General features: G+C 38.5%; 1 protein-coding gene across 1 annotated transcript in view; it reads left to right on the top strand.

Annotated features, from left to right (window-relative positions):
• LOC139462407 (G surface protein, allelic form 168-like) overlaps nucleotides 1–25,941 on the top strand; it is a 162,075-nt gene that overhangs the window by 54,889 nt on the left and 81,245 nt on the right. Inside the window, exons 27-48 of the mRNA XM_071244103.1 lie at nucleotides 330–448; nucleotides 1,088–1,157; nucleotides 2,926–3,050; nucleotides 3,333–3,402; nucleotides 3,762–3,907; nucleotides 4,325–4,388; nucleotides 5,089–5,219; nucleotides 5,708–5,783; nucleotides 6,612–6,736; nucleotides 7,191–7,263; nucleotides 7,446–7,591; nucleotides 8,724–8,796; nucleotides 10,054–10,181; nucleotides 10,799–10,871; nucleotides 11,315–11,439; nucleotides 11,618–11,684; nucleotides 12,060–12,181; nucleotides 14,913–14,973; nucleotides 15,522–15,643; nucleotides 23,466–23,532; nucleotides 24,805–24,923; nucleotides 25,404–25,479. Of these exons, the coding sequence (XP_071100204.1) occupies nucleotides 330–448; nucleotides 1,088–1,157; nucleotides 2,926–3,050; nucleotides 3,333–3,402; nucleotides 3,762–3,907; nucleotides 4,325–4,388; nucleotides 5,089–5,219; nucleotides 5,708–5,783; nucleotides 6,612–6,736; nucleotides 7,191–7,263; nucleotides 7,446–7,591; nucleotides 8,724–8,796; nucleotides 10,054–10,181; nucleotides 10,799–10,871; nucleotides 11,315–11,439; nucleotides 11,618–11,684; nucleotides 12,060–12,181; nucleotides 14,913–14,973; nucleotides 15,522–15,643; nucleotides 23,466–23,532; nucleotides 24,805–24,923; nucleotides 25,404–25,479 (2,178 nt within the window). The remainder of the gene's footprint in view (nucleotides 1–329; nucleotides 449–1,087; nucleotides 1,158–2,925; nucleotides 3,051–3,332; nucleotides 3,403–3,761; nucleotides 3,908–4,324; nucleotides 4,389–5,088; nucleotides 5,220–5,707; nucleotides 5,784–6,611; nucleotides 6,737–7,190; nucleotides 7,264–7,445; nucleotides 7,592–8,723; nucleotides 8,797–10,053; nucleotides 10,182–10,798; nucleotides 10,872–11,314; nucleotides 11,440–11,617; nucleotides 11,685–12,059; nucleotides 12,182–14,912; nucleotides 14,974–15,521; nucleotides 15,644–23,465; nucleotides 23,533–24,804; nucleotides 24,924–25,403; nucleotides 25,480–25,941) is intronic.

Genomic DNA, 25,941 nt, shown 5'->3' with positions numbered 1-25,941 from the left:
AAATGCAAAGGTCAGCTTACTGGGCCAATAATGGAAAATGGGTTCTAACTGAGGTCAAGTTCCTTGGCAATAGATATAACATATACCAGTTGATTTGAATCAAATTCAACAAGTCCCAATGGATAACCATCAATTTCGTTCAGAGAGTGAGGGGGTTGAAAATCACATTGGAAATACTTTAGCGTGTTCTCCAGGTTGAGTATACAGTTTCACCGGAACTATTTAACGTTGTGTACTGTACACCTTACACAATATAAATTAGTACTAGCTGATTGTACACATGTCTCTGTGCTTACCTGAAGGGTTTGGTATACACTTCTGTTCTGCAGCGCTAGCAAGGTGCGGCTGGATTGCCTGATGACGGCAAAGGACAATGCCTGTGATGGCACAACTCCAAGGAACACCGTTGTCACGGCTGTAAAAACACCTCCAACCTCTTGCACGTTCAGTAAGATCATTTATTTCTGAAGAATCAAATCTCAGTTTATTAAGATAAAGATAAATGAAAAACTGCAGAAGAATATTGATAAGATTCATAATCATTTCATTAAGCGGGTAGTTTTCTTTCTGGATCATATAATTGTTTCAGTAGGCACAGTAGATGGTGTCGTCTAAAGAGTCGCTTTTTTCTATGAAGAAATGTGGATTTCCCAATCGTGGGTTCGAATCCAAGAGATTCGCCCTGATTATGGCCTTAACACAACGCTGCCGGCACTATACCCATTGTCGTAGGTTTTACCTGAAGGTTAGTCTGTCATACAGACTCTGAAACAAATATATCCAAAGCAGCCCATGCAAGTCTATAACGTTTGGCAAGTCTAAATTACCACATTATCTGAAAGTGAAGGAAGTCTCTGGGCTCCTTTTATTATATGTTATAACTATAATTTAACAACTGTTTTTTTTCGGTAAAATATGTTCATTTCAGAGACAAGATGTCTACCGAAAAGGTTAAACGTCTACGATAGCATCACGTTTAACTCTTTTACGTCGTGATATAATTGAAACTCGATCCAACTCACTCACTCACTTATTAATGTTTCCTGGGTCATTCTCAGAAACTAGGAACTGTTTAACCTTGTTTCAGCGGCTACCTGCACTGGTTGCATGATTCCTTATGGCGAGGCTGCATATACAGATGCTACGGCTCATTGTGGGTAAGTGTATTTGTGAAATATACATGCGTCTCTCATGGTGACGCTAAATGTCCTCTTCAGTCATGAATTACTCTAAGACATGGTGTGATTTGTTTGTTTTAGACATGTCCACAGTCACCATTTTGAAAATCTTCCAAAACTGTGTAGTTAACCTTGCGCCCAAGATTGCACAAATTGTAACATTTCCCACTCTTGTAAATGTATCATACAGGGTCATAGCTTGTCGGCTCTTGTAAATGTATCACTATGAGGCGTGACTCTTGTAAATGTATCACCATGAGGCGTGACTCTTGTAAATGTATCACCATGAGGCGTGACTCTTGTAAATGTATCACCGTGAGGCGTGACTCTCATAAATGTATCACTATGAGGCGTGACTCTCATAAATGTATCACCATGAGGCGTGACTCTTGTAAATGTATCACTATGAGGCGTGACTCTTGTAAATGTATCACCATGAGGCGTAACTCTTGTAAATGTATCACCATGAGGCGTAACTCTTGTAAATGTATCACCATGAGGCGTGACTCTTGTAAATGTATCACCGTGAGGCGTAACTCTTGTAAATGTATCACCGTGAGGCGTAACTCTTGTAAATGTATCACTATGAGGCGTGACTCTTGTAAATGTATCACCATGAGGCGTAACTCTTGTAAATGTATCACTATGAGGCGTGACTCTTGTAAATGTATCACTTTGAGGCGTGACTCTTGTAAATGTATCACCATGAGGCGTAACTCTTGTAAATGTATCACTATGAGGCGTGACTCTTGCAATGTATAACCACGAGGCGTGACTCTTGTAAATGTATCACCATGAGGCGTGACTCTTGTAAATGTATCACCATGAGGCGTGACTCTTGTAAATGTATCACCATGAGACGTAGCTCTTGTAATGTATCACTATGAGGCGTAACTCTTGTAATGAATCACCATGACGCGTGACTCTTGTAAATGTATCACCATGAGGCGTAACTTTTGTGAATGTATCACCGTGAGGGGTAATTCTTGTAATGAATCACCATGACGCGTGACTCTTGTAAATGTATCACCATGAGACTTAACTCTTGTGAATGTATCACTATGAGGCGTACCTCTTGTAATGTATCACCATGAGGCGTAACTCTTGTAAATGTATCACCATGAGGCGTAACTCTTGTAAATGTATCACCATGAGGCGTAACTCTTGTAAATGTATCACCATCAGGCGTAACTCTTGTAATGTATCACCATGAGGCGTAAATCTTGTAAATGTACCACCATGGTGTGTAGCTCTTGTAAATGGGGTGTAGCTTCTGGGATCTTGAAAATGTATCACTCTGGGCGTAGCTTCTCGGCTCTTGCAAATTTATGTCCATGGGCGGTAGCTCTTGTAAATGTATCACCCTGGGTCGTAGCTTGTCGGGTCTTGTAAGACCCAAAGACATTTGTCACTATTGTAAATATGCATACATTTAAAAAGGTATTTGCCACAAAGAATACGGAACAAATAAATTCACTATGTCTGTTTATTATCATGCTTACGAAAGAAGAAAGTATTTGTTGAACAATGTTTAAAATGATGTATATTGCCACAACCATACGTCATAACGTGTTTTTGTATATGGGCCTGTTGCCTGAATAAAGTATTGATTGAATGATGTCAGACCAAAGGGTCGATGATGGTTCTGCCTTGTTCGTCCTAAAGTAGGAATCAAGTTAAGGGATTCACAGTTAACGAAGGCTCGTTGAATTTTCTGTGTCACGTGACATTATTTATTCGTTTGTAGGTCGCTGAAAACATTAATGCAATGCCTTGATGACAAAACAATCTTCACCGACACCGGCTGTGATGACACCAAGACCATAAGTGTGCTCGTAAACAGCTTTTCTTCAGATGTGGATGCATGTACATGTAAGAAATTGAATAGAGATGCCACTGTCTATGTTTATACAGGCGCTATTATGCGAGGATAGATTATAATGGTTCATCAGCCTACCAATGTGTAACCTATGTACAATCTACCAACCCGTTGCTCTCTCTGTTTATACACAGCTATAATGTGACTGATTGCTTTAAAGGTTCTAATGAACAATCTACCTATCTGTTCCTTTCCCTGCTTATATACTAGTAGTATCACCATATTGCCCACAAGGATACAGATTTATGGCTCACTTTAATAAAATGTTTCCGCAGTGTCTGCAACTTGTACATGCCAGGTGAATTACATGAAATCTCCGGGAGCAACAGCCGCCGATAAATGCACGTGAGTCGCCATTTTTCATTTATGGTTACAAGGTCAATCTGAATCTATTGCCCTACATAGACTACGAAGTTCTAGCGTGCACCTTGTGGCCCAACATAAACTACGAAGTTCTAATGCGTACCCTGTGGCCCTACATAGACAACGACGTTCTAACGTGTACCCTGTGGCCCTACATAGACGACGGCATTCTAATGTGTACCATGTGGACCTACCATAGACTACGACGTTCTCATGTAAATCCTGAAAATATAAAGCAGTCGAAAGGTTGTATCTATGTAAGACGTCTCATTTTTCCGGATATATATGTAGAAAATAAATACTTTGTCTGTGGCACGGCATGGCCTTTTCTATCATTTCAGAGCTTTAACAACTAAGATGCATTGTCTCGACAAAACTGCGGAGACCGCTTGTGACGGCACCACGCGAAGAGATGAAGTCGCTACTGCAGTTGATACAGCCATTGTTGATGGCGGCACTCTACCATTATCGGCAACATGTAGAACAGGTAAACACAGTTAGTGCAATTGCAAGCGGCGTGTTTTGCTACTAAAAGTCAATTCGAGATCTGTTTTAGGCGTATGTTAGTTGTAATAAACATGTCTTTTTCTAATACGTGCTTACAAGTGTACGTCCTTTGGAATGTCAGACTTAGGCAAAGGTGAAACCTAAAAGTGCAAAGCATGTTGTTGAACGTGGTGTATTTTCTAAAGATCATTGGTTGATTTGAAGTCAAATACATTTTTCTGATAGATGGGGTTCGTATTCGTGTTTAATAGATCTTCTGTCCCCCAAAGTGAAGTGCAAATGGTGACCGTTAACTGTTGAAACAGATATAGGCATGTGTTATGTGGAATAGGCACAATACGTTTTGATAATGATTTATTATTATTGTTTTTGTTATTGCTATTGTTATCATTAACAGATATCACGGCTACATGCGACTGCCAAACAACTTACGCCAAAACTAACCCGACTGGAGACTGTGCGTATGTATTGGTTATTTCTTGAAGGCGCACACATCGTAGGCAGGGTCTATGCCTCGTAGTCAGTTATATATTAACCACGTGTAGAGAACATATTGTTGATACCAAAGTGGTGGTCACATATCGGGACGTGTGAATGTCAAATATCAATACTCATTATCTCCTGATAGACGGCACTTTGCTTAGGCGAACTGAATAAAAGAAACGAGCTATGCACGGGACGTTTTGTTTGATAAATTCACCAGATCCTGTAAAACAGCCATCCTAACTCATACTATCAAGACCCATGGCAATTCCGGGTTATGATTGGCCCCCAGCAACCTATGCCATTCGGGCTCGGTGACTTGGTTGACTGCATGTCATCGTATTCCATTGCGTGTATCGATGTTCTTGATGTAATGACAGGATCAACAATATAGTTCTTCATCAAATGCCTGGATGCCATTTATTAAAATCACCCTCGTGACATCAGAACATGTCTTAAGCCTTTGTTTAACTGAATTACAGCTGGAACCACCATTTTCGTCCTTGTGAACATGAGGTTAGTCAGCAGTGCAGACAATTGAACAACTATAAGATCACCAAAGCGTACAATTCCCTTTGGAGATATTGTGGACAACTGAGCTTACATTTGCGGGCCTGCTTCACATTCTCTTTGTGTATACAAAGTTTGAAAGAGGTGCTATTTTGTGTCTGTTCACAGGGCTTTGTACGCGAAAATCGAGTGTATTGTTGGGGGTAAAACTTATGCCTGTTTGACGAGCGAGAAACCAGTCGCAGTCGCCACTGAAACCGTCAGTGATATAAACACCCTCGGAACCAGTTGTACAGACAGTAAGTAAAATTTGTGAGAGTATTTAGGATACTTTAGGAAGTGTATATAACACTAGATGTATTTTAGGATGTTTAATTAAGGAAGTTTGAAAATGGAATATTGACACGAGTGCCACCGGTGAGGCAGAAAACTCCCTTTTCTCGAACACCTGGCCTGATCATGACATGACAGTGCTTCATAAATACATGGTCGTGATCAAGTCGGAATCGTACAACGGATGTTGGTGTCAGCAGATATTTGTTATGATTATAGAAAGGTTTTTTTTGCTTTCATTTAAAGTGTTCTATTCTGAAAGGGCAGCACTTGTGAAACATGTTACTGATCTCTTCCTCGCAGGACTACACAAATTAAAACCGCTTGATTCTACTTGAAATTATTGAACTTCTATGTATTCTATATAAATGAATTTCTATGCAATATGTCCCTCCTAACGGCAGTTGGTGTATGCATGAAATTATGTATTTGTGACTAAATATATTTTTCGTAGCGGAGAAGGATACCTGTACCTGCCAGAAAACATTAGCCCTAGTGGATATCCTGCTTGGAGATACACAACATTGCTCGTAAGTTGACTTTGAACATCCAGCTGGGAAAAAAAGTGTGTGCCTGTGCCTGATTGTACGAACTAGTCCACGGAGAAACAATGCCACAGTTTATCATGGATATCCCACTCAGACAAGGTATAGTGACTCCGAGCTGACCAGTCCTGTTTTATCCCTTCCGCCAGGCAGGGTAACAAGTACGATCTTTTAACGTGTTTGGTGTGTAGTTGTTGGGGATCTAGCCGACTCCGCTGTCGGAATCTCTATTCGCTACGGCCTGACTGACACACTGAATCTCCCTTGTGGAGAATAGGTAGTGGGGGAAGGATGCCCAACCCAGGTGGCGGTGGCAACTTAAAATATCCACCAGGCAAGCCTGTCCAGGCGCAAATAGAGAATGACAACTCCTATTACCGGTATTATAGGGCACTGAACTTATTGGTGTACGGGAGGTAATTCGAACCAAGCTTTGTCACTATATATCTGAGTTGTTCTGTCGTAATTCCCTCCCTGGTGGCAGTGTTGTTGTGCCTATTCGTTGTAATTCTCTTCTACACTAACAGTGCTCTAGTGGCAGCGCCGTTGTGTCTGTTCATTATAATTCCCTTCTATAACTTACAGTGCTCTATTGGCAGCGCTGTTGTGTTTATTCATGGTAATTCTCTTCTACACTTACAGTGCTCTAGTGGCAGCGCTGTTGTGCCCATTCATTTTAATTCTTTTCTACACTTACAGTGCTCTAGTGGCAGCGTTGTTGTGTCTTTTCATTGTAGTTCTCTTCTACACATACAGTGCTCTAGTGGCAGCGCTGTTGTGCCTATTCATTGTAATTCTCTTCTACACTTACAGTGCTCTAGTGGCAGCGCTGTTGTGCCTGAAGGGGAAGACGAACACTGGCTGTAAGACGGCGACAGTGGACGAGCTGGACGTCCAGTGGAAGAAGGATATAGATACAATCGGTACAACAAACTGCGGTAAGCTTATATAAAAGTGTTCTATGTACTTAGGGATATATAAACCATGTTTGCATGCATGTGTCATGTGCCACTTAGGACATGATCATTCCATGGTGCACATATGTCAGTATTTCTCAGATGCCCATAAAAAAATATCGAAAAAATTTAAGGTTCGAAAGGTGTTTCCCCGATGACATCTATGTAATAAATTTAATGCGATACTCAAGACATATATAAACATTCTTGATATACTCACAGTGATAATAACAAAAGTTCAAGTGCAAATATGAAAATACGATATTCTGGTTCACAGGATCGAAGCATTACAAATATGTGCTTATTTATCTTGAATGTAAATACGTTCAATGATGTTAACAGGATAAAGGAATCTAATGAGCTCTGACGATGTTGTCTTCAGAGACAAGCACCTTATTGCATATAAACTTTGAATTGAAAAAGTTGTGCCTTTCAGCTCAATCCGATACATGCGTCTGTGAGGTAGCCTACGCAAAGTCTGATTTGTCCGATCTGCAAAAGAAGTGCGAGTGAGTAGAATTAATTACTGAGTTCAATTAATACATTATGACAGTTGTGTACTATGTTTTTTAATTCACTATTTTGATAACTAACGGATAGGCACAAATACTGTTCATAAATAAAATATAAATAAGATTTTTCTTTCATTGTACATATACAAGTTGATACATGACATGTTTCTATTTGTCAGTGCGTGGCTAGTAGAGTTAGGCTGTCTAAGAACAACAACTGCTGTAGGTTGTGACGGATCCTCAACAAAAGCGGAGATCGACACAGCAATCAAAACAAAAATGAACGCTGCAACAACGGCTGACGGTGCAACTAGCGACAAATGTAGTAAGTCCCGGGTGATGTGAGAACGATGCATCAGTCAAAATACGTGTTACTTCTGCTATTTTCTGTGTCCTCTTATAAGAAGGCATCACACTTACACAAACCATTGAAACCGAATGAATCAAGTTGGCGTCAACCCAGTCGCCTAAAGCGCCGCAAGTTGTCCAAGGTTGCGCCCCGGAGCTGTATCATAACATGATAATGAGACGATTCGTCCTGATTATGACCATTGGTTTGTCAGCACCAAATGTGTCAGACCTGAATCGCATCGAGCTTTTCTCAAACCTTTAGATAACACATTGTGAAGTACACGAAGTACTGTTTCAAGGATTGCAGAACTCAACTCACTCGTCCATCAACTCTTTTTAGAAATGTCTTCTTGTTCAGCGTCCATGATTTCACCAGCAATAAAAATATGTTGTTGAAAATGATCTGACTTGAGTGCAAGAGGGTTGTTTGTTTCTGTAGGTAAAAAAATCATTTGAGTCGGAATAAATGCATTCACGAATATATATACAGAATTTTTGTCACTGTCGCATATCTTTAAAAAACCTGTTTCTGTGTTGAGGCATCCAATTTAGACTCAGTGACTTGGTTGGTTGCGTGTCCCCGACGGCGTGGATCGTTGCTCACAACTGGCTTGTCTGGTCCATTTATATACATGTACAGGCCGCCGTTAAATAGCTGGATATTGCTGAGTGCGGTGTAAAACAACAAACCAACCACTCGCTGCACCCGACAACACTCGACATTTTAACAGCGCTTTAATAATTTGCTGCCCTTTACAATTAATGCAGATGTACTTACAAGAGGTTCTACAGCCACTAATATTACATTATTACAGAAAACTGCTATAAGGCATCAAAATACACTCATGTTAAAATGGACTTTAAATTGCGGACCCAAGACAATTACAATTGCGATTATTATCATCATTTTCAATGTGGTTTATATGTCTCGGGAGGTTTCTCAGGGTATTGTAAGGATTGTATCAAGTCAATTTCTTCATGATCTATTCAACGTTAAGCAAACTGCTTGACGTGTTAATACTGGTGTTAAGTGCTCAGCACGTTTCGTGAACAGCATGAACTATAATTACGCCATCTTCATGTATTTTAACTTGATTACATTTCAGCTACCAATCCAGTTTGCCTATGTGAAATCGCTTACGCTGTTGCCCTCAAAGATACCGATGCAAACAAATGCACGTAAGTTACATTACTGTACATTAACACATGATGCTGTATACATGGTTATGCAGCTCATCTTGTCAGTCATTATAGAATCGGTCATTGGTCAAAGAACAGGACTAGGATTGCACAGTAATCCTTTCTGGTGATGTGATATAAACGGTATACAAACGGCAGAGGAGTTGAACATGAACTCCTTTTACTATGGACAGTGTACAACAACACTTTGTGTTACCTTTGTGTGAGATACAAACAACATAAATGAGCAGAACGCATACCCACATGTCACAAATACGCTGTATATTATGTGCATGATATGATGGGTAAAGGAGACATCCAATAAACCCTTCAGTATGAAAAGGACATGCTGCTTCCAAAGGAATGTCAAAAACCTTCTACATTGTGTGAACAAAGTACAGTTAAAAAGCTATGATCACATATATTTCCTCCTCTATGATTACATATATTCCCTTCTCTGTGTAAATAAAGAAAAGCGACAAAACACGAATATATCATGAGCATGTGTTTGTGAATCACTATCAAATAGTGATGAAACCCAGCGTTCGTGAAAGGTGAGCGTATCCTGCCCCACCAGTTGCATCTTTCATAAACACATGCAAAGGAATGTCAAACATTCTCTACATTATGTGAAGGAAGTACAATAGCGGATGATTAAGAAAGGATTTTATCCCCTTTATTCACGTCCTGAACGAGACACAGACACGGAAAGCCCCAAGGAAAAATCTAGGAATGGTGTGCTTGGGCAAGTTGCCTTTGCCATTTTATTGTTAGTGAGGCAGGTAACAGCTGAAGTATATAATATATTGCATGAGAAAAGAAGGCGCCCCACTTACTAACAGCATGCTACTGGTACAGATTACTAACTTCCAAGCTAAACTGGTTCGGTAACTTAGATTATGGTACTGAGTTTTAAAATAAATGTTAATAATTATACTGGCTGTGACATGTATAAGCTATACTATTAATAAAATAGATCTTGATATTATTCCTGAATTATGATTGTAATATTTCTCTTTTATGACAAAAACAATAGACTATCAAACAATCCCCATACCCCCTTATCCGTTAAGGCAACGATGATTTATTAAGTACATTCTTGACGCTGGATGCAAGTCAGGATCATCTTGACAAATCTGAAATTAATCTGACTTGATGATAGCATGAAACTGGTCACGTGTCGAAACGATGTCGAGCTGAACTGAAAAAGCAAGTGACCAGATACAAATGATGTCATAACTTTACGATAATTTACAGCGCTTTGAAAACCTACGTGTCATGTTTGGCTGGCGAGACAGTCAGTGGTTGTGACGGCGCTACAAAGCCATGGACCTTGGCCGCAGTTGCTAAGGCTTCCCTTGACGATATCGGTACCACTAACTGTCGTAAGTAAAGATTTTCAGCAACAAACAATCTTTAATTGTTTATGTCAATTGTCTTAGAGCAGGACATGCTCATCAGTAGGGCACATAACTGGTTTTTTACCCATTATTTCTTGATTCTGTTTAGAAAAAGACACTGATCACCACCTATGTCTCAGAAAAACACAATTTGTCGAATGACGTCAACAATATTCAGCTGTAACATTGACCTAGTGTGATGTAATTTCGACCTTACGCCACAATAAGATTCGAATGACATCAACTATGCCTTTTGAATGACGGAAACCATAACCTGGTGCACGAGCAGTGATATTTGCGCCAGTGCACATATGATTTTGATTAACTCTGTTATGTCTAACCCTAGGGGTAATATATATTGAATATATGACCTCACTAAAGCTTCCGCGATACATGTTTTGGCGGTAATGAATTTTGAAAACTACGTTTCAGTTGATTCTTCTCCTCGCTTTTCTTTGCATCACAAGGACAAAAGAATATTTAAAAGTATGATCACTCTTCACAAGCATTATTTATGGCATTGTGAATCTTTATGTTTTTTTCCTAACCATGATCACTTTTCAAAGTATAACATTTAACATTACACATCTGTTGTATTTCAGCTTTGACTACAACGTGTTTATGTGAAATAGACTATGCATCGACTGTCATCGACACTGACACTAAAAAGTGCAGGTATGTATGATTTAGAGTAAGAATAGCAACGTGAAATTTTAAGAGAGATCATTTTGCCGGCAGGCCATAATGTTTATAAGCCGACAAACATACTGTTACATATATAATACAAATTAAGGACTGTCACTATGTTTGTTTCTTGTTTAACGCCGAACTCTGCAATGTCCGAGCTATATGACGGCCGTCTGTACATAGACAATCCAGTGATTAACATCATGAGCATCGATATATGCAATTTGGATATGATGACATGCATCAGCGATCCTGACTACCCGACCCCGTGTGTCTACTCTTAAGACAAGTATGGGTTTGCTGAAAATTATTTCTACCCCGGATCTTCACGGGGTAAGGCGGAGTGTGCCATAGGTAGAAACAATACATGCCTCAGTATACAATTATGAATCGTAATATTACTTATAAAATTATAATCACGTCATTTACAGCGCTCTGAAGACCAACTTGGACTGTGTTATAAAGTCATCAACTGCATCGTGTGATGGAACGGCTCGTCACACCTATGCCGGTAGTATTAAGAGCGCTATGGATGGTACAACAGGCTGCCCTGCCAGTAAGTAGTAGTGCCTCGCTATCACCCACTGTCTCTCTTTGTCGCCATCATTATCTATCTCTCCCAATATTGTTGATGATGTACGACGGGTCAAATAGTGTCATTCCAGTTTATCCATGTTCCCAGTTTCTCTGCTTCTATGTCACCAGTTATTATCGAGTTTCTTGTCTTGTTTCAGCTTATGCAAGTGCCGGAATTTGTAAAGATTGTGTGATTCCTTTTGCCCCAGCAGCAACAACATGCACGTACGTCCTGCACACGTGTTTATATTAAATACGTGTATATATATTGAATACGTGTATATATATTGAATACGTGTATATATTTTGAATGTATATAAGGGTTGAATATGTAACTATACATTGGTTTCATCCGTTTGTATATAATAAGACGAGCGCCACCCTTTTGAATAACATAAAGCATTTGGTGAAAAACGTACGTGGACTCAGTGCTACTAACCTTTGATCATTGCAGTAAATAATTTCATGTAATGAAGCACAATGCTTTGGCATACAGCATCAAGTGTTGACTGCTTTAACGTATTAATCATGTGTGACGACCATTACTGCCTAGGTGTAAGGACGCAAGGTATGAGACACGCTGATGTTTTTTTATTGCAGTACACTAGTGACTTATTACCAGTGCCTGTACGATACGACAGATACTACCGGATGCGGGGGTTCTAAGACCATCAAAACACTGGTTGAGGACCAGGCAACGCATGAAACAGATTTAACGTGCAGTGAGTTCAACTGTATCTTGATGATGTCGACTGAATTAAGTTTACTCTTTTTCGATTTGATGAGTTTAAATGAGATACAAAGTAGACCCTGGAGAGCTGGTCGGTGTAGATAAATACAGATTAACTTTGGAGAGCTGGTGTGTGAAGATAACATGCAAATTAAAGTTTGAAGAGCTGGCGGGTAAAGATAGAATACAGGTAAACCTTTGCGAGCTGGTAGGCATATATAAACCACAGATGCCCTTTTTGGAGAGCTGGTGTGTGAGGATAAAATACAGGTCAACCTTTGAGATTTGACGGTTAAAGATAAAATACAGGTCAACCTTTGAGATTTGACGGTAAAAGATAAAATACAGGTCAACCTTTGAGATTTGACGGTTAAAAATAAAATACAAGTGAACCTTTGAGATTTGACGGTTAAAGATAAAATACAGGTCAACCTTTGATATTTGCCGGTTAAAGATAAAATACAGGTCATCCTTTGAGATTTGATGGTTAAAGATAAAATACAGGTCAACCTTTGAGATTTGACGGTTAAAGATAAAATACAGGTCAACCTTTGAGATTTGACGGTTAAAGATGAAATACAGGTCAACCTTTGAGATTTGACGGTTAAAGATAAAATACAGGTCAACCTTTGAGATTTGACGGTTAAAGATAAAATACAGGTCAACCTTTGAGATTTGACGGTTAAAGATAAAATACAGGTAAACCTTTGAGATTTGATGGTTAAAGATAAAAGACAGGTCAACCTTTGAGATTTGACGGTTAAAGATAAAATACAGGTAAACCTTTGAGATTTGACGGTTAAAGATAAAATACAGGTCAACCTTGTAGAGCTGACGGGTAAAAAAAGATGAACCTTTGGAGAGCTGGTGTGAGAAGATAAAATACAGTCAAATCTTGGAGAGCTGGTAGGCATTTATAAAATATATGAACCTTTGGAGAGCTGGTGGGTTAAGATACAATTCTGGTTATACCTTTGAGAGTTGGTAGGTGTAGGTAAAGTCCAGGTTTAATCTTGGAGAGCTGGTAGGTGTAGGTAAAATCCTGGTTTAATCTTGGAGAGCGTGAAGGTGTAGGTAAAGTCCTGGTTAATCTTAGAGAGCTGTTAGCTGGAGGTATAATCCTGGTTAAATCTTAGAGAGCTGGTAACTGTAGGTAAAATCCTGGTTAATCTGGAGAGTTGGTAGCTGGAGATATAATCCTGGTTAAATCTGGGGGAGTTGGTAGGTGTAGGTAAAATCCTGGTTAAATCTTGGAGAGTAGGTGTAGGTAAAATCATGGTTAAATCTTGGAGAGTTGGTAACTGTAGGTAAAATCCTGGTTAAATCTTGGAGAGTTGGTAGGTGTAGGTAATATCCTGGTTAAATCTTGGAGAGTTGGTAACTTGAGGTAAAATCCTGGTTAAATCTTGGAGAGTTGGTAACTGTAGCTAAAATCCTGGGTAATCTTGGAGAGTTGGTAACTGTAGGTAAAATCCTGATTAAATCTTGGAGAGTTTGTAGGTGTAGCTAAAATCCTGGTTAAATCTGGGAGAGTTGGTAACTGTAGGTAAAATCTTGGTCAATCTTGGAGAGTTGGTAGCTGTAGCGAAAATCCTGTTTAATCTTGGAGAGTTGGTAGGTGTAGGTACATTAAATGCTGATAAATGCTACTGTTAATACTCAACATTTCTGTGATTGAATTTGGAGATGAACACACTGTTGCTATCAGAGTAGAGTGATGCCATCTGTAGATTTGACTGAATAGAATAACATCACACAACAAGACTTTGTACATACATAAACCTGCAATCAAATATACTTCTCACATAGTTCTACATTGAAAATAAAACTATCTACCATGAAATTCATTACGAATCTTTTGGTGTACACGAAGATAATAGGGGAAGATGGATGTGTCGACATGGTGCTTTGTGTTGGCTGCTGAGCTGAATTACAGAATCATCGTTGATAATCCGCCTCTAACCAATAGATGTGTCTTTATGATCAAACTTTTGTTTTTCATATCTCTTGACAAGAAAATCACAAATTATTCACACTACACGAATTGTTCTTATGCATGTTCAAGTTCCAGTTATATCTTCCACACTTCTTTCTTCTTCACTCACACACATTGATTACATGCAGATAAAATAAAAATGTGTCAGTTCGATTTGCCTTTGATCTTCACCACACGCCAATATTCTGGCATCAGCATATTCTTCACAGAGAGCACCTCAGCAATCGTGACGTCACAGTCCGAGAAGCGTCAATTTTCAATCTCAAAACTATCCCTGAAAGCTGTGACACGCACGTTGTACATTTTCCTCACGTTTTCTGTCCAAAGTGTACACACATACTTCGTACGTTGTAGGAAGAGCAGATCAGAATTTGTAATCTATATTCAAACCTGTTTACCAACCACGAGGAACGCATATTTGTGAAATTGACTCTATTGGCATGGGTGTTTTTTATATTTGTAACCATAGATTAACCTATCAGAATATTTGTTTTCAATGGTCATGTGTGAATCAATAATTTCCTTATTTGTAGTGTTGGGTACCGCCAGGACATGATTTCGTGGTACAAGGGGCGGAGGGGAAGCCAATTGGTTAAAGCGTTTGCTCGTCACGCCGGGATATTGCTGGAGTATTGTTAAAAACGGTTAAAAAACCGACCCACTCACTAAATGTGCTACAAACTTGATCTTAAATATCGTCTATACTCTCATATGTATTCGATTTCAGCCCTTGAAGACGTGTGCCAATGTCAGGTCAACTTCATGAAGTCGTCATCTGTCCTGTGCGAGTGAGTATTTTTCCTTCTTTCTAGTGGTAAAAAAGTACAGAAAACAGACTTGGAAATTATGTAATTAATTTTGCCTTGACAGCAAACGATTAATCCCTGCTGATTCACTCGATCTGTATGGTAAATATGTCGTTGTGGTGTTGTTGTGTTCTTGTTTTTTTTACTATTTAAAAATGTTTGCCTTTTAAATGAATCGAATGAAATTTTAGGGAATAATGTTGGTATATGCGCGGTAGTATATATCAATATAAAGTATGCTATACAGGGAATTATACCCAGAGATAAGTATCAGTCCCACTGTATTTATCATTGTGCCAGTACCTTCAAATCCAAATATTGACACATCTTTGCCAAATAATATTTAATGGCGTTATTATTTCTTTAATGATATTTTAACACATTAAACACCACTGTGATTAAGTTCGGGCAAATAAAGCATTTTGGTTTTTTGGCAGACAGATAAGATCAAATTTAGAAATTAGTTCAACCGATGAAAGACTATTAATTCATTCATGAGTATTAGCTGAAGTATTTGTGACTTGATACAGTTCTCTGAAAGTAGTGATGAACTGCCTCTGGGCGTGCTCCTCTACAGCCTGTGATGGAACTGCCAAGAGAAACAGCGTGGCCACAACAGCTAATGCAAAAATAGATTCAACTTGTACAGACTGTGAGTATAAATCATCGTTTTAGGCATGAAAATACTGTGATGCCAGTGCGTAGTCATGTCCGTTGAAGGAACTATTAAGCTAATACAAAATGAGAGGCGACAATGCTGGTAGTTGTAGAATCTATTAAGTGAACACAAAATGAGAGGCGACAATGCTGGTAGTTGTAGACACAATTAAGTGAACACAAAATGAATGGTGACAATGCTGGTAGTTGTAGACACTATTAAGTGAACACAAAATTATTGGTGACAATACTGGTAGTTGTAGACACTATTAAGTAAACACAAAATAAATGGTGAAAATGCAAGTAGTTGTAGACACTATTAAGTGAACACAAAATGAGAGGTGACAATGCTGGTAGTTGTAGAATCTATTAAGTGAACACAAAATGAATGGTGACAATGCAAGTAGTTGTAGACACTATTTAGTAAACACAAAATGAATGGTGACAATGCTGGTAGTTGTAGAATCTATTTAGTAAACACAAAATGAGAGGCGACAATGCTGGTAGTTGTAGACACTATTAAGTAAACACAAAATGAGAGGCGACAATGCTGGTAGTTGTAGACACTATTTAGTAAACACAAAATGAGAGGCGACAATGCTGGTAGTTGTAGACACTATTTAGTAAACACAAAAATATTGGTGACAATGCTGGTAGTTGTAGACACTATTAAGTAAACACAAAATGAGAGGCGACAACGCTGGTAGTTGTAGACACTATTTAGTAAACACAAAATGAGAGGCGACAATGCAAGTAGTTGGAGACACTATTAAGTAAACACAAAATGAGAGGCGACAATGCTGGTAGTTGTAGACACTATTAAGTGAACACAAAATTATTGGTGACAATGCTGGTAGTTGTAGACACTATTAAGTAAACACAAAAAAAATGGTGAAAATGCTGGTAGTTGTAGACACTATTAAGTGAACACAAAATGAGAGGTGACAATGCTTGTAGTTGTAGAATCTATTAAGTGAACACAAAATGAGAGGTGACAATGCTGGTAGTTGTAGACACTATTTAGTAAACACAAAATGAATGGTGACAATGCTGGTAGTTGTAGACACTATTTAGTAAACACAAAATGGGAGGCGACAATGCTGGTAGTTGTAGACACTATTAAGTAAGCACAAAATGAGAGGCGACAATGCTGATAGTTGTAGACACTATTTAGTAAACACAAAATGAGAGGCGACAATGCTGGTAGTTGTAGACACTATTTAGTAAACACAAAAATATTGGTGACAATGCTGGTAGTTGTAGACACTATTAAGTAAACACAAAATGAGAGGCGACAATGCTGGTAGTTGTAGACACTATTTAGTAAACACAAAATGAGAGGCGACAATGCAAGTAGTTGGAGACACTATTAAGTAAACACAAAATGAGAGGCGACAATGCTGGTAGTTGTAGACACTATTAAGTGAACACAAAATGAATGGTGACAATGCTGGTAGTTGTAGACACTATTAAGTGAACACAAAAAAAATGGTGAAAATGCTGGTAGTTGTAGACACTATTAAGTGAACACAAAATGAGAGGTGACAATGCTTGTAGTTGTAGAATCTATTAAGTGAACACAAAATGAGAGGTGACAATGCTGGTAGTTGTAGACACTATTTAGTAAACACAAAATGAATGGTGACAATGCTGGTAGTTGTAGACACTATTAAGTAAACACAAAATGAGAGGCGACAATGCTGGTAGTTGTAGACACTATTTAGTAAACACAAAATGAGAGGCGACAATGCAAGTAGTTGGAGACACTATTAAGTAAACACAAAATGAGAGGCGACAATGCTGGTAGTTGTAGACACTATTTAGTAAACACAAAATGAGAGGCGACAATGCAAGTAGTTGTAGACACTATTAAGTAAACACAAAATGAGAGGCGACAATGCTGGTAGTTGTAGACACTATTTAGTAAACACAAAATGAGAGGCGACAATGCAAGTAGTTGTAGACACTATTAAGCTAATACAAAATGAGAGGCGACAATGCTGGTAGTTGTAGACACTATTTAGTAAACACAAAATGAGAGGCAACAATGCTGGTAGTTGTAGACACTATTTAGTAAACACAAAATGAGAGGCGACAATGCTGGTAGTTGTAGACACTATTAAGTAAACACAAAATGAGAGGTAACAATGCTGGTAGTTGTAGACACTATTTAGTAAACACAAAATGAGAGGCGACAATGCAAGTAGTTGTAGACACTATTAAGTGAACATAAAATGAGAGGTGACAATGCTTGTAGTTGTAGAATCTATTAAGTGAACACAAAATGAATGGTGACAATGCTGGTAGTTGTAGACACTATTTAGTAAACACAAAATGAATGGTGACAATGCTGGTAGTTGTAGACACTATTTAGTAAACACAAAATGAGAGGCGACAATGCTGGTAGTTGTAGACACTATTAAGTAAGCACAAAATGAGAGGCGACAATGCTTGTAGTTGTAGACACTATTTAGTAAACACAAAATGAGAGGCGACAATGCTGGTAGTTGTAGACACTATTTAGTAAACACAAAAATATTGGTGACAATGCTGGTAGTTGTAGACACTATTAAGTAAACACAAAATGAGAGGCGACAATGCTGGTAGTTGTAGACACTGTTTAGTAAACACAAAATGAGAGGCGACAATGCAAGTAGTTGGAGACACTATTAAGTAAACACAAAATGAGAGGCGACAATGCTGGTAGTTGTAGACACTATTAAGTGAACACAAAATGAATGGTGACAATGCTGGTAGTTGTAGACACTATTAAGTGAACACAAAAAAAATGGTGAAAATGCTGGTAGTTGTAGACACTATTAAGTGAACACAAAATGAGAGGTGACAATGCTGGTAGTTGTAGAATCTATTAAGTGAACACAAAATGAGAGGTGACAATGCTGGTAGTTGTAGACACTATTTAGTAAACACAAAATGAATGGTGACAATGCTGGTAGTTGTAGACACTATTAAGTAAACACAAAATGAGAGGCGACAATGCTGGTAGTTGTAGACACTATTTAGTAAACACAAAATGAGAGGCGACAATGCAAGTAGTTGTAGACACTATTAAGTAAACACAAAATGAGAGGCGACAATGCTGGTAGTTGTAGACACTATTTAGTAAACACAAAATGAGAGGCGACAATGCAAGTAGTTGTAGACACTATTAAGTAAACACAAAATGAGAGGCGACAATGCTGGTAGTTGTAGACACTATTTAGTAAACACAAAATGAGAGGCGACAATGCAAGTAGTTGTAGACACTATTAAGCTAATACAAAATGAGAGGCGACAATGCTGGTAGTTGTAGACACTATTAAGTAAACACAAAATGAGAGGCAACAATGCTGGTAGTTGTAGACACTATTTAGTAAACACAAAATGAGAGGCGACAATGCTGGTAGTTGTAGACACTATTAAGTAAACACAAAATGAGAGGTAACAATGCTGGTAGTTGTAGACACTATTTAGTAAACACAAAATGAGAGGCGACAATGCAAGTAGTTGTAGACACTATTAAGTGAACACAAAATGAGAGGCGACAATGCTGGTAGTTGTAGACACAATTAAGTGAACACAAAATGAATGGTGACAATGCTGGTAGTTGTAGACACTATTAAGTGAACACAAAATGAGAGGTGACAATGCTGGTAGTTGTAGAATCTATTAAGTGAACACAAAATGAGAGGTGACAATGCAAGTAGTTGTAGACACTATTTAGTAAACACAAAATGAATGGTGACAATGCTGGTAGTTGTAGACACTATTTAGTAAACACAAAATGAGAGGCGACAATGCTGGTAGTTGTAGACACTATTTAGTAAACACAAAATGAGAGGCGACAATGCTGGTAGTTGTAGACACTATTTAGTAAACACAAAATGAGAGGCGACAATGCTGGTAGTTGTAGACACTATTTAGTAAACACAAAATTATTGGTGACAATGCTGGTAGTTGTAGACACTATTAAGTAAACACAAAATGAGAGGCGACAATGCTGGTAGTTGTAGACACTATTTAGTAAACACAAAATGAGAGGCGACAATGCTGATAGTTGTAGACACTATTAAGTAAACACAAAATGAGAGGCGACAATGCTGGTAGTTGTAGACACTATTTAGTAAACACAAAATGAGAGGCGACAATGCTGGTAGTTGTAGACACTATTTAGTAAACACAAAATGAGAGGCGACAATGCTGGTAGTTGTAGACACTATTAAGTGAACACAAAATTATTGGTGAAAATGCTGGTAGTTGTAGACACTATTAAGTGAACACAAAATGAGAGGTGACAATGCTTGTAGTTGTAGAATCTATTAAGTGAACACAAAATGAGAGGTGACAATGCTGGTAGTTGTAGACACTATTTAGTAAACACAAAATGAATGGTGACAATGCTGGTAGTTGTAGACACTATTAAGTAAACACAAAATGAGAGGCGACAATGCTGGTAGTTGTAGACACTATTTAGTAAACACAAAATGAGAGGCGACAATGCAAGTAGTTGTAGACACTATTAAGCTAATACAAAATGAATGGTGACAATGCTGGTAGTTGAAGACATAATTACGTGAACACAAAATGAATGGTGACAATGCTGGTAGTTGTAGACAATATCAAGTGAACACAAAATGAGAGGTGACAATGCTGGTAGTTGTATAATCTATTAAGTGAACACAAAATGAATGGTGACAATGCTGGTAGTTGTAGACACAATTACGCGAACACAAAATGAATGGTGACAATGCTGGTAGTTGTAGACACAATTAAGTGAACACAAAATATATCGGATTCGAACCCACGATTACAGGTTTCTGGCACGTCTTGTTGAGGGACGCTACTTGCGAAGCCCTTGACGATTGAGGAAGCATATCCGCTATGTAAATTATTAAGTTTTATGAAATGGGAGCTGATTGTTCTGTCAATAAGAAGCCATATATATATATATAAATATATATATATATATATATATATATATATATATATATATATATATATATATATATATATATATATATATATATATATATATATATATATATATATATATATATATATATAAATATATATATATATATATATATATATATATATGTGAGAAACTATTCAGGTAAATTAAGATGAGAGCTGACTATATGCTGTCGGGGAGTAGCTATATCCATGGAAGAAACTGCAGTATTGATGTTACATAAGATGAGAGCTGACTATATGCTGTCAGTGAGTAGCCATATCCATGGAAGAAACTACAGTATTGAGGTAACATAAGATGAGAGCTGACTATATGCTGTCAGTGAGTAGCCATATCCGTTGTAGGAACTATTAAGGTCACAACAGATGAGTGGCAGCTGTATCTCGTTAGTGAGTAACCTATCTCTATCTATCTCTATCTCTCTATGGTGTCAGTGGGTAGCCATATCCGTTGTAGAAACTGTATTGTGATGAGTGTCCTTTTCGTGACATTCCCCAACATTCTTACAAGGGCATATTGTTGTATACGGTCAAATCCCTATCTAACTGTTATGTATTCTGTATGCACATTCCATACTTTATCATATAATGAGTAGGTTTATCGGCAAGATAAAGCCAACGGATAAAATCGATACCCGTTTAGGCCATATACGGACAGAGAAGCAAATATCAAAGGTCACGTAGTGACTACTTTCAGTGTTTCCAAGGATCGCTGAATACAATGTTTGTTCCTAATACAGAATATTTACCATCCCCAAAGACACTCGCGTGATAACCTCTATATACCAACATGTAACACCCTAGAACGAACATTTGGAAATGATAATACTACTAATACATGTATAATGCTACTACCCATTCAACAGAATGTGCCATGATTCATGAAATGCAATTTTGACTGCCTTCAAGCATTACCAAAATGATTTTAAGGTAATGTCATGTATAAACAACGGCTATCCCTGTTAGAGTATCAAAAACATCAATCCCTTCGTCAGGGCATTGTCATGTATTACCTATACCATCCCTTGTGTCAGGGCATTGTCATGTATTACCTGTACCATCCCCTGTGTTAGGGCATTGACATGTATTACCTGTACCATCACTTCTGTCAGGGCATTGTCATATATTACCTATACCATCCCTTGTGTCAGGTCATTGTCATGTATTACCTATACCATCCCTTGTGTCAGGGCATTGTCATGCATTACCTATACCATCTCCTGTGTTAGGGCATTGCCATGTGTAACCTATACCATCCCTTGTGTCGGGGCATTGTCATGTATTACCTGTACCATCACTTCTGTCAGGGCATTGTCATGTATTACCTGTACCATCCCTTGTGTCAGGTCATTGTCATGTATTACCTTTACCATCCCTTGTGTCAGGGCATTGTCATGCATTACCTATACCATCTCCTGTGTTAGGGCATTGCCATGTGTAACCTATACCATCCCTTGTGTCGGGGCATTGTCATGTATTACCTGTACCATCACTTCTGTCAGGGCATTGTCATGTATTACCTATACCATCCCTTGTGTCAGGTCATTGTCATGTATTACCTATACCATCCCTTGTGTCAGGGCATTGTCATGCATTACCTATACCATCTCCTGTGTTAGGGCTTTGCCATGTATTACCTATACCATCCCTTGTGTCAGGTCATTGTCATGTATTACCTATACCATCCCTTGTGTCAGGTCATTGTCATGTATTACCTATACCATCCCTTGTGTCAGGGCATTGTCATGCATTACCTATACTATCTCCTGTGTTAGGGCATTGCCATGTGTAACCTATACCATCCCTTGTGTCGGGCATTGTCATGTATTACCTGTACCACCACTTCTGTCAGGGCATTGTCATGTATTACCTGTACCATCACTTCTGTCAGGGCATTGACATGTATTACCTATACCATCCCTTGTGTCAGGGCATTGTCATGTATTACCTGTACCATCACTTCTGTCAGGGCATTGTCATGTATTACCTATACCATCCCTTGTGTCAGGGCATTGACATGTATTACCTATACCATCCCTTGTGTCAGGACATTGTCATGTATTACCTGTACCATCACTTCTGTCAGGGCATTGTCATGTATTACCTATACCATTCCTTGTGTCAGGGCATTGTCATGTATTACCTATACCAGCTCTTGTGTCAGGGCATTGTCATGTATTACCTATACCATCCCTACTGTTAGAGCATTGTCATATATTACCTGTACAAACTCTTGTGTGCTGGCATTGTCATACATTACCTATACCATCCCTACTGTTAGAGCATTATCATATATTACCTGTACAATCTCTTGTGTGCTGGCATTGTCATACATTACCTATACCATCCCTACTGTTAGAGCATTGTCATATATTACCTGTACAATCTCTTGTGTGCTGGCATTGTCATACATTACCTATACCATCCCTACTGTTAGAGCATTGTCATATATTACCTGTACAATCTCTTGTGTGCTGGCATTGTCATGTTTACCTTACCATTACTTGTTTCAGGGCATGATCATGTACCACCTGTACCATCCCTTTTGTTGGGGCAATGCCATGTATTACCTATACCATCCCTCCTGTTAGGGCATTGGCATATATTTCCTGTAGCATCCCTTGTGTCAGGGCATGGTCATGTATTACCTATACCATCCAATGTGTCTGAACATTGTCATGTCATGTATTTCATATGTCATCCCTTCTGTCAGGGCATGTTAAAAAATTACCAATACCATCCTTTATGTCAGAGCATTGTAATGTCAGTCACTGCCAGCAATTCTTACTGTTAACCCTGGCATTACAAATGATGTTAGTCTCACCAACTGTTTCCTGTTTCTTCAGCATTGACTGACGTTTGCAAGTGCCAAATCGCTTACACAATTGTTGACCCCACCACCGACCACTGTGGGTGAGTATAATAATAATAATAATAATAATAATGATAATGATGATGATGATGATGATGATGATGATGATGATGATGATGATAATAATAATAATAATAATAATAATAATAATAATAATAATAATAATAATAATAATAATAATAATAACCGTCAATGTGTGATTTTGCATCAACATGTAATTATGAAATGTAAATTATGTAATGAATTTAATGAGACTGTCCAACACATTTGTCAGTGGATGCCCAGCTTTGGCACAAAGAAAGTTTCTTAAACGACACGATGGTGTTGTTCGATCATTTTATTACCGTCTTCGCCATGCTTGTGGTTTCGACACACCCATGCTACGACCCAGAATATGTAGAGGGCGTTATGGAAAAAGATAAATACAAAATTCTTTAGAATTAGCCCATTTACAGCCTCAGACGTATCCAGGCCAACAAACCTAATCTTGTCCTTTTTGATAAATCCTATAAAATCATTTATATCATTGAATTTTCTGTCCCCTTTGACACTAATGTTATTGCCACGATTGAGGAAAAACATGGCAAATATGCGGACCTCGCTTTCGAAATGTCACGCTTGCATCCCAAGTACCAAGTTGTCCGACTCCCCATTGTACTCTGTGCCTTAGGTTTGGTACCTCCCAATTTGTTGACTGACATTGGGAGAGTACCCGGTTTTCTACCAGGAATACAGCCCTTCTGACAATCTGGGTAATGCAGAAGGCTAGGCAGCGCTTCCTGGGAGAAGTCCCATTCTCTGTCTGGGCTGCGTGTAGAGGGGGCAAGGTCCCTGAGCTGATGATGAGCCTAACCAGTCTGACTATGCCAGGATCACCCAAACCCTCTTTGCTGCATTTTCTATTCTAATCAGTACATGGTTATAACAGTAATAATAACATGTATGATGTATATATTTATTATGCGCCAAATCCAGACCCTAAAGCTTCCTCAAAGCCAAACATTATAACCCCGGTCAATCGGCCCTGGTGTCCGCTTGAATATCAGTCTCAGCTCCATGGGAACATACAACCTTGTGTGACTTTTGAGGTAGACTATGTGCCAGGGACCCAATACAGGTTGAAAGAGGGATCACGTTATTACAATGTGGGACCTGGCTGAGTGTATGTGATGGTAATTGGACTGCATGAGTAATGCCACTTTGCTGTTCGTGCTATCAACTGATTATTTACAGGACATAGTTGTATTTATTACACAGTGTGGTGTAAAAGAACATTCACCCATTCAATGTATGCAATTCGTTCGTTCTAACAGGGAGTTAAAGAAACAGTTTGCATGTCTGGAGGGGAAAACTGGAACAGGTTGTGAAACGAGTAGAACACTGAAACTGGTGGCTGAAGGAGGGAATACAAAGTTTGGGACCGATTCTTGTGGTAAGATATATATTTATTATTGTCTGTTGTTTTATCTCCTGGTTTATTAATGTAAAACGTGGCTATATATGCATACAGACGTCAATGACAAATGGACATCGTGTATACCGGCCATAAACTCTGTAGTATCAACTTCATTTGATATTGCTATATGTGGAAAGATATAATAATGTAAATTGTTTATTTCATATCTAAGTGTGGGGACAGCTGGTTGTGATACGACAAAGGCGTTAATATACTGTACAGAAACCCAGCATAATCATGTGCAGATAGACAGACTGGGCCTTAAGGAATACTAGTATTACAATAAATAAAACATATTTCATTGTCATCAAACTGCATTAAAGTGTGTATAAATATCTTTGTCTTTATCAACAACATTCCCTCCCTGTCTTATGGAGCATGAGGTGTACCTCATTTTGCTGCATATTCACAACTACATAGTCAGCAAGTGCAGTGTTGTGCTGTGGATTATTTCAGCTGCAGCAGCAACAGCCACTTGTCAATGCCAGATAGCGTATTTGATCGCCGATGTCACTGGAGCCAATAAGTGCACGTAAGTTAACATTGGCGCGTCGCTTTACATGTTCATTGGCGGTAACATAGAGGGACAAGCTGTCATGTCTATGATGCAGTTAATGTCTAAATGCAGAGAAATGTGTTTTAAGTGACTATCAAGTCCAGCCGCTCAACAAATTGTGTGATTCGTTCATTCTCCGAAGCTTATAAGGGCCATTTTTGGTTTAGTGGAAATGTCAGACTAGGAATATGTGTGAATGGAAAGATAATAATGATAAAGTGATGCGATGTTGATTGATAGAATGCCCTAAATGAAACAGGAAATAGAATTGGAATAAACCTATTCTGTCCCAGACAGCTGCCCTTTATGAAATGTTTATAGTTGTTCGCACCTTTATATGTAAGCATCGCTATATTAATTGTTTGATCACAGACTTTGGTATAAATGACATATCATCCAATGCCACATAAAAATATTAAATGTCAATGCCAGAGATAT

This window comes from Haliotis cracherodii, unplaced genomic scaffold (genome assembly GCF_022045235.1).
Source record: "Haliotis cracherodii isolate W230 unplaced genomic scaffold, xgHalCrac1.p SCAF_15, whole genome shotgun sequence".
NCBI classification, from domain to species: domain Eukaryota; kingdom Metazoa; phylum Mollusca; class Gastropoda; order Lepetellida; family Haliotidae; genus Haliotis; species Haliotis cracherodii.
Note: the sequence above shows the minus strand (reverse complement) of the source record. Positions and strands in the feature narration are given on the sequence as shown.